This window comes from Lepidothrix coronata, unplaced genomic scaffold (assembly GCF_001604755.1).
Source record: "Lepidothrix coronata isolate B3197 unplaced genomic scaffold, Lepidothrix_coronata-1.0 Scaffold23, whole genome shotgun sequence".
NCBI classification, from domain to species: Eukaryota; Metazoa; Chordata; class Aves; order Passeriformes; family Pipridae; genus Lepidothrix; species Lepidothrix coronata.
In genome coordinates, this window is record NW_016690203.1 from 3,339,716 (window position 1) to 3,353,876 (window position 14,161).

The window sequence follows — 14,161 nt, forward strand, 5'->3', positions numbered from 1 at the left end:
GTGCAGGCTGGCAAGCGCCCCATGGTGCTGCTCATCTCAGCTTCTTACCGCAGTCTCCCAGTGGGTGTGTTTTATAATCTCACTCCAACAAGGTTTGTCAGTTAGTGTCTTTTAGGGATCTGTTGGGATTTTAAGCCTCTGCTTCCCCGAGGAGTATATCTTTTCACCTGCCTGAGCTCTTAGGTTAGGTCAAGAATATAAACAGTTTTCATGGAAGTACCTCACATGGCGAGTTATCTCCTGTTCTGAAGCAGACCTGGTTTGCAATACTGAGCTCTGGATAAATAGAGAGATACACCTAAATAGACTCACTATAGAATTGAAGTCTGTATTTTTGAGAAATGTACATCTCCTAGTAGTGATTGATTTATTTGTCAGTTTGCACATGGATCGTATTTCTCCATGACTTTGCTTTGGTTTACTAGCTGTCTAGGTTTTCTCTGGGCTTTAAACATTTCATTACTCCAGCTTCCTGTGACTAGCTAACTCCTCTGCTATGGAAGCCTGCTGGAAGATGCTCCCCTCCTGCCACAGGAACATGCTGCTCTCTGTCAGCTGCTCCACAGCAGCTGCCAGTGCGTAGGCCCATGGCACATGTAAGTGTGGGGAAGGTCTCTCGCATATGTTGTTGGGTCAGGGCTGGCAGAGAGGACAGTGAAGCAGCTCACACACTGACTTGCTGCTGTGTCAGTAAAGGAAGCTGCCTGCAACTTTCTTTGCATTCTGCAGCTTCTGTACAGCAGCTGAGTCTGTGCTGGGATGCACTCTTCTCTGGAGAATGCACAAAAGGGCCAAGGAATACAGAAAGCAAAGGACATGAAGCTAATAAAGAGATATATGTCGGGGTTCTAGATGAAAAAACAAGCTCTGGAGAAAGGAAAGGGCACCTCTATTCAATCGAATTTGGAGCTGCCATGTTTATAGGGTTATTTATCCAATAAATTTCAGAAACAACAAAAAATTAAGGAGTGAAAAAATATGACTTGGTGATATGATGTGAATAAACAGACTTTTTTTGGTATATTCTTCAATGTAGTGCTTTGGAGATCCACTTGAGAAAACAGAGTTCGAGAGACAGCAACGTAAGGCCAGGGATGTGTAGCAGTCCTTAGCAAGCAAATGCTTATGAACAAACTCATATTGGATTAAGGGTATTAAACAATTAAATGAAGTGGGTCTGCACTGTGAAATTCAGAGAGAGCTGGCAAATAAACACTGTGTTTATATTGGTGACCTCTACAGAAATATTTCTGCTGTAAATTTTGGGGATGTCTCATTTCTTCTGCTAACTGGGCTCAAGTAGACATTTTCATCTGGTGAGTTATTTACAGCAATATAAATGCTAAGATGGAAAGAGTAATAAAGCTTGAGATATGGACAGTATATTTCAGAAACAGTCAAATCTTGAATTCTCTAGGCTATATTAATATAGAATTTGCAACGAGTGGGATGGCACTTCCTCTTAGAAGACAAACACATGCACTACTTGCAATTTTTAAATAACAGAGAGATGGTACTTCAAAAAAACAGACTTACTTCCATTGACTCCATTGATGCCATCACACTCCATTCCACCAGACCTATGTGAATTGGAAAATAATGATTCGAGTCGAGTCACTGCTTTCTCCAATCTCTCCATCAAACCATGAGTCTCTGCCATTCTGAAAAAATCATAAAGGATAGAAACAGTGTTAGACCCCTGTAAATAAAGTCCACACTTCATGCTACAGTTCTGTTCACCTTCTGGCTTTTTCTTTTATAAACTTCTATGGTAAAACTCATATTTTTTAAGTACTGTCTTTCTGACAGATAAGCATTTGCAGTGATGAAGCTGACATAGGGTACCTTGCTTCTTTGTCAACAGAGAATATGACCAAAACCTAGCTCTGTTTTTTCATTGTAAATAGTAGATTCAAGCCATTGCTAGTGTAGCTTTGGCAAGTCTGCCTGTGGATAATTTATGACAAATGTATGTGTATGCTCCCAGTCAGATACTGAGATGACTGAAACAGTTATAGAAATAACTGGTTAAAAGTTGTGTCTACAGTGATTTGCATCAACCATTTACAGAGGCGAAAAGTACAGACCCAATTAATACTTGACAGAAAGGAAGACTTTAAATGTATACTCCCTGATTCTTGAAAAGGTACATTCTGAAATTTGTCTCAGTCTTTCATGCTTTGCAGTAAGCCTCAGTCACTTGACTGAAGTGTTTATTCTTCTGGTAAGTATATGAATCAGTGTTTTTCCAAGTTTTTTGAATCAAGCATTAATTAACCTTTGGAAAGAAAAAAAAATCCAGAGGCCTGCTTGTGCAGTACTGCTACAGCGCTGTTGATTTAAAATTAAATAGAAATTAGGTTAAATTTTTAACAACTCACACATTACTTCTATCCCTACAATGTGATTATCTGCTCTCTTACATGTGAAGCAGTGTAGGCATTGACATTTTTGAATACTGGCCAATCTCTCAGGGAAAAAAGTGCTATATACAATCCAGAGTGAGAACGAGTTATATAAGCAAAGATAAAGCTATGTTTAAATCCCCTATCATTTAATTAACGTGATCCTTGAGAACAGTTCCAAGCCAGCTCCCACACTAGGCTGCATCTCCTGCCCAGCACTGGGATGTGCAGAAGTAGGAGCAGCAGCAGAACTTGCATCCCCAGCTGGGGCAAGCAGGTAGTCAGAGGCTCTCTGGCACCACTACCTTGTGGTTGATTCCCGTTTGACTTGTAGACTAGAAAGCTTAGGCATACCCGGAATATATGTGTAAATGTACCAGTTCCTAAAGAAGAGCCTGCTAAAAGTGCTAGTACTTTTAAGATATTAAAGCATAATAGTAAATTCCAATAGACTGCAACACTATGAAACACTTAGCAACCAAAACAAACATTGCTGCTACAGTGTCCCCAGAGCCAGTGGAGAATGCCTAAATGTTACAATTAAAAAGTAAAGTAGCATGGAAAGAAATGGTTTTACTTACAAACTAGTATTAATAATTCTTATTAATAAAAAATAATAGTATTTTTATTTTTAAAATTTAAATGTGAGAGGAGATTAGTTACTAGGACTAATGTAGAAACACATGCAGAGCTCTTGTGCTGAGTCATGCTGCCTGTCAAACAAGGCGGGACTTTCAGACTTTACCCTATAAATATAATGAGGTTTGACCTAAAAGTGAAGCAGGAGATTTTACAGCGAGAAACCCTCGGGAGAACCCTCTTCATGAGAATTTTGTCTGAAATTTATGGGTTTTTCCTATTTAAATGAAATGAAAAACCAAAACCCCAAAAGAGGATGACACTAGACAGCATGCAGACAAACACTGTCAAAATTCAGAGAGGCTCTCTTTGCTTATCACAGAATCACAGAAGGGGCCAGGTTGGAAGGGACCACAGTGGGTCACCTGGTCCAAGCTCCCTGCTCAGGCAGGGTCATCCTAGAGCACATGGCACAGGATTGTGTCCAGACAGTTCTTGAATATCCCCAGTGAGGGAGACTCCACAACCTCTCTGGGCAACCTGTTCCAGTGTGTGGTCACTCACACAGTAAAAAAGTTCTTCCTCATGTTCAGGTGGAACTTCCTGTGCATCAGTTTCTGCCTGTTGCTTCTTGTCCTATCACTTGGCACCACAAGAGGAGCCCGGGTCCATCCTCTTGGCATCTTCCCTTCAGATGCTTATAGACATTGATGAGGTCCCCTCTCAGTCATCTCTTCTCAAGGCTGAACAGGCTCAACTCCCTCAGCCTTTCCTCATAAGAGAGATGCTCCAGTCCCTTAATCATCTTTGTGGCCCTCAGCTAGACCTGCTTAAGTAGGTCCATGTATCTCTTGTACAGAGGAGCCAAGAACTGGACACAGAACTCCAGGTGCGGCCTCACTAGGGCTGAGGAGAGGGGCAGGATCACCTCCCTTGACCTGCTGGCAATGTTCTTCCTTTATACTGAAAATGTATACTATTCTGTTTGAAAAATAAATTCATTAAAAAAAACCAACAAACAAACACAAAACTGCAAGGGTAAAAATATCTTGGTATGAATGAGATGAATATATCAGGGGAGCTTCCGTGATGCTCAAACTTCCATGAGAATATTAAACCTTTTCTTAGAACAAAGCACTGTTAATTCTCAAAAATATTATGAACACATTCTTTTCACATTTTACCCTGCTACATAAAAGCCTAAAATGGTGTCTATTTCAAAAGTTATGTTTTCAGCCAGTCTAAAGTCAGGCTAGTCTAACATAGCATATTAACAGTCAACTCATTTCATCAGCATGTTAGAATACATTTCCAGTACAGTTCTTGTTTGTCTGTATTTGAAGATACAGTCGGGTAGGTTGGGTTTTTTTTTAATCTGCCTTAAAATGTTCCTGGATGATGTCACCAAATTGCACTAAAATAATATAAAAATTTCTATGGCAGACCTGTTACTTTTTGGCCTATTTAGCCTGATTTTGCCTGATTTTGCCCATTGTTTGATTACAAACTCAGTATGTTTGACTGCACACACCTGGAGGTCTGAGGACTCTCACAAATGAGCAGACTTGTAATGTTCTACCCAACAAACTTCCCTCTGTAAGATGCTAAGAAAATACATTACAGTGTCAGAAGATCAGAGGAATAACCCAGTTCAATAACCCTATGGACATCTTTATGCAACGCTTTCCCGCTGCAACACAGTGTTTTGTTCACTATATTCTTCACAGTTTTATTCTATTCCCATTAGCTGGAGAATCACAGAATATTACGAGTTGGAAGGGACCCACAAGGATCATCAAGTCCAGCTCTTAAGCAAATGGCCCATACTGGGATTGAACCTTCAACCTTGGTATTAATAGCACCATGCTCTAACCAACGGAGCTTATCTCAGGGTCAGAATTACCAAATGTCTTCCAAAAACAGATATCACCAGTGAGGCCAATCACAAAATAATATAGTGTTACAGTCTTTTAAAACAGAAGTAGAAACTATTTTTTACCCTAAAATTAGGGATGCCAGGTTTCTATTGTTTTTATACAGAATGTTACGCTTAATAACTCAATCATCACGTTTACAGTGCACCTTCCTTTTTGTCTGTGTACTTATATATTCATGAGTACATGGTATTTGCATCTATACTTACACATATGCATGAACGTAAGAATACACACAGGTATCCCTGTCATGTATGAATAAAGTGCAAGTACACTTCTGTGATTACTGTGTATAACACTAAAAGAGCAAATTAGTTGTACCTACAATAACCTCACATTTACACCCTGCTTTACCATCAACTAACTAGGCACCTATCTTACAAACAACACTGGAATTAACGTTACTGTTCTGAAGTGAAGACTCCACTGAGCAACAGCATGAAAACTCTCTTCATCCATTCTCAGTCTAAACATTGACATCTTTGTCTACATTTAGGGATTCGCCTATTTGGTTAATATTACAACAACCTTCAGCATTTTCTTGGCCTATATTCAGCTGTTCGTCCAATTACTTATTCTGCTCTGTGTGGTCAAACAGATACCGCAAAGCCACAGCTCAGAAGGAGTCAGAACACAAACGGTGCAGCTCGATTCTGTGAAGATGCTGTCTGTGTGATATACCATCAGAGCTTATATTATAAATAAATAATAAGACTGGTCTACTCACAGTGTCAAATAAAATCCTGGCATGTTAATGAAAATAAAGAGGATGTAAACATGTCTGTAGGATGCATACACTTCCATAAAGTATATTTTTACATCAAGACAGATTCTCTATCTCATCTCTACTAGGATTTTAATTAAAGTTTTGATCTTGAAGTTGATGATCAGGTTAATCATATATATCTTTTCTTGGATTTGATGCTGACCACCTATAAAGAGTTAAAAATGCTTCAACTCCCATGTATCCAGTTGTTCTCTTGGTGGAGAAATACAGTATCCTTCACTGAAAATAAGGTCACCTAAGAGCCAGGAAAGGTGTTAACACACATCTACTGACAAATTATTTAATATTTGACATTGTTAACTGTCTCTTGTGCACAAAAATTAAGACAGAGGATCCACAGTTCTGCCCTGTTTACTGCTAATGATATCTTTTCTGGGAGTGCTAAATGCATGTGGTAATACTACCATCTGTCATTTCTTCCCCAAAAGAAGTAAAGCCAAAACCAGGTAAAAGAAGGCATACTGAAGCCCAAGAAGCAGATTTCTTTTTACAGGCAGGCCTTGGGAGATCATTGCTTCTCTCCCCATCTGTCTCAAAGCACCATTTATCTATTATCAAGGGAAAAAAAACTTGGCTGCAGACTGAAATTCTCTGACATACTAATCCCAAATAGCAGTCAAACTGTAAGTCAAAACACACAGGTACTATTCCTGTTACCACTGTATGTGACTTATGGCGGAGGACCATATTGCTCTATCTCAAGAAGAAACAAGCTGTAATGAATGCACAGGGAAAAGCAGTATAGTAGCATAAGGGGAAAAATAAACATATGATGATTTATAAGGCATGTAAAAATGGTGATTTGGAACACAGGAATGGTGCCACCTTGTAAAGCATGATATTACTCTGACAAACATCAGCAAGAGATAGTTCCACAGTTTGTTTTACTTCCTAGGATTCTTTTAATTTGAAAGAAAAAGAAACGACTGCTTAATTTATTTGGGGGTTTTTTCCCCCCTAGGTACCAGTTCTTTCAAATACATCTAGCACCTGAAAAATTATACCAGGTCTCATTCACCCTCATCATCTGAGATGCTACAAGTCAGATTTGGTTTTCCTCTCTATGTCAAAAAAGGGCAGATGCCTAAAACAGAGCATAGCCAGCAGTGTGGCATTTCAACTGTATCTACCATTCCTACACCATTTGGAAAATCACAGTGTTATTGGAAGTACAGCAGCCTATACATGTGCTTTCTCTTTTAAGTCTTTTAATAAATTGCTACTGAGACAGGAAATAAAATATACAGAAACCCATACTGCCAGCTGGTACTATCAGAGAGCCAGTCATGAACATTTTATAGATCCAAAGCACAGTGCCCTCTGAGAGTTATTCTGTACAATATATGTCAACATGCATCAAGGGGGTGGAAATGCATACATGTTCCTGAGCATTCCCCCAACTTACAAAAGCATCTTACGGCACTTCATTTTTGAAAAAAACACAGGCAGCCTGGGGTTGTAATAGCTGGCTTTCCTATACCATCATTCAAACACGTACCCACTCCAAGCCTGTGTTGAGCAGGCAGTCTTTTTGCCACCTTTGGCATGAGACCCAAATTCCTGCTGCACCCCACCCTGGTTCAGAGAATGAAAACTCACTGGCTTGAGGCCTCTGGAGTTGTTAATTTCCAGGCAGAGCTCAGAAGCAGCTTGGTACTGGCTGAGAGGTAAGGAGGAGCACCTGAAGCTATTTGGGTTACTACCATAAAAGATTCTACCAACAAAGTATGTGTTGGTAGACCAATAGGAACATTACCTTGTATGGTTTGTGTTTTGTCTCTCATTAGCTGTACGGGAGGAATGTAAACAGGCTTCTCAAACTGATGTCAAAGTGGATTAAACCAGAAGACCTCTCCGTAAAGCCCTGTGTGAGGAGAATGATTCGGGTTTCAAATCAGAGTCTTTTTTGTTGTTGAGCCCCTAGATCTGCTACAAGCTCACTTGGAAGCAATGTAGTTTTAAATATAGAGAAAAAAAAATCTTTTTTTTCAAACCCAATTAAAATATATAGGGGTTTTTTTGTTAGAATGGACAAGGGTTATATCTGGGATAGCAAAAAGACAAAAAGAAGTCTGTGTGACTTCTGCTTTTTGTGGATGGATGGATGGGCCATTTTGACTAATAAGTTGGTTTGAAGTCTTGCCTGGCTCTAGTATACTCATCATAAAATATCTCTGTCTATAGCTCAACTTGTGTTAAACCATTGATATGCTATGAATGAATCCCTTATTGCTGTGCATAACAGTGTGCTACCTCAATTATCTTGTCTGTGGACTTGTTTCTTCGGCATACCCTCTGTGTTTTTCAAGGGCTATTTTTTATAAGCAAAAAAACTTTTGTGTAGAAGAGGAACTTCTTCCATTTAACCCAAGTTTTTTCCTTTGTCTGGCTTTATGTTGTTGGTACCACCAAGCATACTTTTCTGTTTGGATTCTGGATCTTCCTCTGCTTCTCTCCCTCTCCTAGTGACCAGGCTGCTGTCCACAAAAACATGCAGGAAAGGAGTAGAAGCATTTTTGTATCCCACTGTTTAAAAAAATTACAAAATCACTTGTAAAACAATCTCTATTTTGACAAGTACCCCTAAGACTGTTGATATATTTTTGTTCTTATCATATCCAGTTTAGTCCTATAATTATGGGTGAGCAACTGCACACATCAAGCTGTGTGTCTACAAGTCAGTGTAATAATAGCATGGACTGTGGTTAGGCCTCTGATAACTTAATATGAATTCTTTAAAATATGTCCTGTGTTTATGTATGTGCTTAGTATCTCCTGGAATATCAGTTCACTTTCTAATTATACATAAGTTCTGCAAAGAGCTTCTATTCCTTGCTGAATAATTTTGACTGTCATCAATTTTGTGATCACAAAGAACGAGTTCATTATTTAATGATATACTGAAGCAGTCAAGGCTTGACAGTCTGTGTAAGCATGATTGACTTAAAATAACCAAGGCAACCCAGTTTCTAAGTACATTCTCCTATTCTTTTTATGCTCCCTTTTCATGTCACCACTGCTCATAGTCTTTTGTCTTGGTTTTATTTTCTTCTCTCCCTCCAATGAAGTGTAAGAGTTTTAGTATCTCTCCAATCAACAGAAACGCAGTGTCCTTAGCCACCTCATTTACTATGTATTAGTGTGGGGCTCTTCATGTAACCAAGCATCTTAAAGGCCTTACAAGCCATTTAATTACCTGTCACAAGTCCAATTACTGTATGTAAGCAGACTGCCTTGCTCAACCAAGAAACTATTGCATGCAGGCATTGATTTTATTAAAGTGCTTCAGTTCAGCTCATAATAACTGAACAGTAAGATCCTTTATGCTACAGTTCCAAACAAATTGAATTTAAACTCTCCAAAAGCGTAAGTTCCACACAGTATAAACCCCTATGGAGTGTTCCAGTGCTTCCAGGATGTGAAAGGAAAAAAGGAAAGAAGGAAGTCACAACTAAGCAAATGGTACTGTAAGCTCTAAAAGTGCAAACTATGTAATTACTTCTGCAGAAAAGAGGAAACTAGAGCTATTCAGTACCAAGGTTAGTAACGGGTTTGTTTGCTGTGCTGGTGGCCTTTCACAATGCTTCCACACCCTACTTCTCATGCATATCCATATTATGCTGAAGCCTGAATGGTTGGGCTTGATTTCAGCCAATTTTGCTGGTGTTCTTGTTCTTACCAGAACATCCTGCTGCAATTATGACCTCAGCACTCTGTATCTGATGTTCTCAGGCTCATCATGGCTGCCCTGCTCAGCCTCCAGCCTGTGTAACCCTTCCTCCAGCACAGCAGCAAACAGGAGGGCTGAAGCCAACTTTCTGCCATATGAGTACTCCTCTGCTCTGCAGCTCAGTTGGGGTCTTTATTGATCACAAAAACTCAAGGCTTTTGCCCATCTCCCATTTTAAAATCCATCCAACTGACTCTGCAACACGGTTAGCATTGCAATGGGTTGTGCCTTTCCTGCTGATTCAGGATGAAATGGGCCACCTGCTACTAAAAAAGACCTTTCCATTTCCTGCTATAACCTGGTTACCAGCTAGAGGTCCTGAGTTTTAATGATAATCCATGCAATTTACTAGATCTGAGACATTTGGCCATTTTTCCATTGTGAGACCCAGAAAGATCAAACTGGACCCATCCTAGATACTTATAAAGTTACCCTTTTTGATGATGGCTGCTTTACGGGACCTAGAGCTGTTAGGTGAATTATTCTGCTGTTTCTTCTATCTAAACAATGACAGATTACACACAGAAATGTAAATAATTATTTGCATTCCTTCCAAAAATCAATTAATTAAATATTTAAACTAATACAAAACATAGCTTTAATGCATAGGATCTAAGCATGTCTTTTTGGAAAAATATGACACTATTCAATAATGTAACTGAGTATTTCCCTGGTTTTTGTGGGGTTTTTAAAATATATGCTACAAAAGTATTGAACCTTTGATTCCAAGCATACTACTACTGGTATATTGGATTTTACAAGCAACTTCTTTAGCCTGCTGTTCTCTTAAAAATTGTGGGTCAGACAGAGCAATTCCATTAGCATGTACTCAGGAAAGTAGTCTCAATGGGACCTTTTCAGTAACAAGAAGTCCCTGAAATTTGAAGTCAGAATACCTTCTGTGCACAGGTGAAATAAAGACAACAGTAGCCAGTACATGTACGAACTGTGGTAGTGTCTATGCCATAAAGCCTTGCTAACACGGTGACAAAGGTCACAGAGATTTAAGAAACCCCGAATTCCATAGTCTTGATGAACTACCTGAATCAGCATAATCTCTGCCATAGATGCTGCTGTGCTCATGTATGCTTTTGTCACTTTAATGGACACTGCTTAGGAAAGGTGTTGCCATTCTGCCATGGTTCTAGCAGTGACATTCTGAAGAATGGCTGAGCCTTTAGAGTTCAAAGCATTTAATATCTGAAGAGTCAGTAAACCTTATCTAACCAAAATTACTTGTTTTTCAAAAATATGTGAGCAACTGGAACAGAATCTGTACTACATGAAAATGACATGTTCCCAGTTGTTCCCCCTATTGCAAATCAAGCATATTAAGTTATAGAGACAGGAATTAAAATTATTTATATATATTAGGTGTGCTTTGTCAAGCAAAATTTTTTATCAGTTCACAATAAAATAGCTGTCTGAATAACTGCAATAATGTATGCCTGATTTATTGTAGGTGTTTCTTTGATTTTGCCCCACTAAGCATGATAAGTAAAGAATGATCTCTTTCATGTAGTCAGATGTTCTAGTAGGCAACAACTCCAGCTATTGAGTTTGCTGCTGTTGCACATGATGTTAAAACTCATGCAGAACCACAAAGAATATTCTTTTAACAAATCTGGCAGTTCACCATTTCTCTCTCTAGAGTTCAAACCAATCCCAAATTTATTGTTACTGACAGGCCACAGACTGAAACACGCAAAGATTAGCTGACTTGCTCCAGGTACTGCTGCAAGTCAGTGTCAAGGCTGAGAGCTGGTTTTCAGCCCTCCTTGCTGCACTCTACTACCTTTTTCAGTACCAGCTAATTCAAATTCCCATGAATTTCAGACCTGGGGGAATTTTCATTCTTTTTAAATTTTTTTTTCTCTAACTTACGGTGCCCAATGTATTTTGCATGGTGAATAAAAATTATACAGTGGATTCAGAAAATCTAATGATGAGAGGGGATTTCATACATGTAATCTTAGTACTCTTGCTCCTTATGGTATACCAAGAAACCCTTTTCTCCACTAAAGTGAAAGCCACAGCTGAAAAAGAATAATGAAAACATCATAGGTCAGTTCTGTAATAGTAAATAATGCACATCCTCTTAATTTTTATTTAATTGAGAAAACATACTTTATTCATTACATTTGGAGTTGTGCCTGTCCACCTTCCACATTTGAGCAGCATTCATTTGAGGGGAAAGACACAAGTCAATCACAGGAGTATTCTGAAGACTAGCATTTTTGTTATGCCCAAGGTCAAAAAGACCATATTGTTGTATGTGCCTGGCTTTGTTATAGAAGGTGGCTTGCCTTTGTTCTTGTGCAAACTTGCTCAAAATAGAACCAATGTTATGAAATCCTTGTGCTGCAAATGCATAGAACCAGAAAAAAGTTTATTATCATTTGCATAATAAGTAATTAAAAGGAAATGCTGGGATAAAAAATTGTATAAAAATTAGGATATCTGACTCGCAGGAATGTCGTAAAAGGCCAGCTTTGAGAGTACTGTATTGAGTTTTAATTCATTTTATCTACCACTTTGCTATTTTAAATAATTTTTAAAGTTACATTTCTGAAGCAGGATAAGTTTCCTGATTACAATTTCACAGAGCAATGAAACATGGTAGGCCATAAACCATTGCCACTTTTGCCTGGCTTAGAAATAACTTGATAAATATTTGCTGCTTTATCCCACCCTGCCCCCCTGCTAAACAGATCCCTTCCAACTATTTCCTAATGTACAGTCCTCTGTGCAGATTTTTTTCTGGCAACATTTTTCCATCACTAGAAAACAAACACATTTAGGTAAGGCATATAAAAAAAGCTTTCTTCCTCGGATGGTCTTTGTTTTTAAGATTGTTCCTGCACATTATGAAATCTGAATTCTACTTGATAAAAATCCTCACTGTTGATCCTGTAATGCTAAGATACAAATCTACAACAATCCCCAAAACAAAGGACAGACTGCACATTTTTAGGTGGGGTCATAAGTTCTCCGTCTTTGTGCTGGCTGTGTCTCCGGGGTAGTTCTCCTTCAGATGTCAAGTCCCTGCAAAATGCAGAATCTCGGCTTCACAGTCCTTCGTTTCTGCCTTCCTCCTGCTCGCTCTGAACTCCGCCTTGTATTTCAAGTATCCTTCATATATTTCTATGTAAAGGTACATATTATGCCTTCCCATCTCTCACCCTAAGATGCTATTTAACCCTCTCCTCTGGGCTAAACCTGCAGGCTCCTCTGCCACCACCACCACACGCACACCCCTAGCTCCAAGGGCGGGGGGATCCAAGGACTCGGCGCCCAGCTACCCACGGGCACTACAGCCACCTCCCTCAGAATTAGATCATCTTACGCTGATTAAGAGAGTTCAAGACCAGCACAGCTTGACAGCCAGGTCTGCATAAACAAGCCGAGGGAATTTTTAATAGCCCGTCGGAAAGCCGGCTTGCCGGGACCCGGGGCGGGGGCCCAAAGCACCCCGGAGTCGTTCACGGCGCTGACCAGGGGCTCGGCGGAGGAAGTCTGACTTCAGCCCCAAAGAGGATCCCTCATCTGCCGTGGTATTTCGCTCGGGTCTCCCCGCTCCCCGGCCAGATTACTTCCTCCCCACTTATCACCCTGGGGATCGGAGGGAGGGAGGGGGACGCTTTCCGTGCGCAGCCCGGCGCAGGTGACAGGAGGGAAGTCGAAGGGCAGCGCGGGTCCCTGACCCACATAGCGGCCGGGGCACTGCCCGCCCAAGGAATTACGCTGCAGCTCTGCAGCCCCCGGCCGAGCCCGGAGCCGTCCCCTCATTACTGTCCCCCATCCCCAAGATGTCCGCTGCTGCTGCCGCCGGCGGGAGCGCAGACACGGCCCCGGCCGCGCCTGCCCGGGGCCGGAGAGGTCGGGCCGCTCCCCGCATCCCGCCCCTCCCGCCGCCGCCTGCTCTTGAGTTACCTGTTTTGATGACCCGCGTGGCCTTTTTTCCCCCCTCCTCTCTGCAATGAAAATCCGCGGCCGGTCACTCGCTCCCCCCCCTCCCTCGCCACGCCGCTGCTCTCCCTCCTCCTCCTCCTCCTCCTCCTCCTTCTCCTTCTTTTCCTCCTCCTCCTCCTCCTCCTCCTCAGCGGGAGCCGGTGTCAGTCAGTCACATCAGCTGCCCGGGCAGGCAGGGAGAGCAATGCCCTGCAGCTTCCGGGAGTGCCAAATAAAGACAAGTCCAGAAGGGGAGAGAGACGGTGACAGAGATGGAGAAAGCAAGCAAAAAGTGGGTGGAGTGTGAAAATGGAGAGAGAGAGAGAGAGAGGTGTCTCACGGCAGCGGCTGGGAGTCTGGGGAAATGGTAGTGGTGGAGCATCATGCAAGGAGCAGGGGAGAGCGCTGGTACCCAGGGCAGGGGCACCCACAGCTGCTGGCATGGTGGCCCTGCTTGCCCATCGGGCACAGCTTGGGAGAGTGGGAAGTGAGCATCCCACACCACACTGGCCCGGTCGACGCTGGGAAAAGAGAGCAAGGCCTGTGCGGAAACCGTCAGACTCCTCACCTCACATGGCAGGGGAGGCTGAGGGCAGCCTCATGTACACCAGGATGTTGCCTACTCTGGGCCGGACTAACTGTGCCAGCCTGACCACTGCTGTAGCTGGGCCCGTGGTGGGGCTGATGCCTTCATTCAATACGGCCATGAAATCAGGACTTCTCCCAGCAGGCAAACCTTCATGCCTAGGCCTCGTTTGTCAGACCCTGTGGGCTT

At 41.5% G+C, this 14,161-nt stretch overlaps 1 protein-coding gene across 2 annotated transcripts in view; it reads right to left on the bottom strand.

Annotated features, from left to right (window-relative positions):
* The window catches only part of CAP2 (CAP, adenylate cyclase-associated protein, 2 (yeast)), a 68,777-nt gene extending 55,292 nt beyond the window's left edge, over positions 1-13,485 (bottom strand). The window contains exons 1-3 of one of the 2 annotated variants that reach the window (XM_017808489.1): positions 13,369-13,386; positions 7,462-7,569; positions 1,537-1,661 (exon numbers count right to left, since the gene is read on the bottom strand). In XM_017808489.1, coding sequence (XP_017663978.1) covers positions 1,537-1,660 — 124 coding nt within the window. In that variant the 5' untranslated portion in view covers position 1,661; positions 7,462-7,569; positions 13,369-13,386. Of the gene's footprint in view, positions 1-1,536; positions 1,662-7,461; positions 7,570-13,368 lie in introns of both variants that reach the window. The other variant, XM_017808488.1, reaches the window with a different exon arrangement.
* Positions 13,486-14,161: the final 676 nt, after the last annotated feature.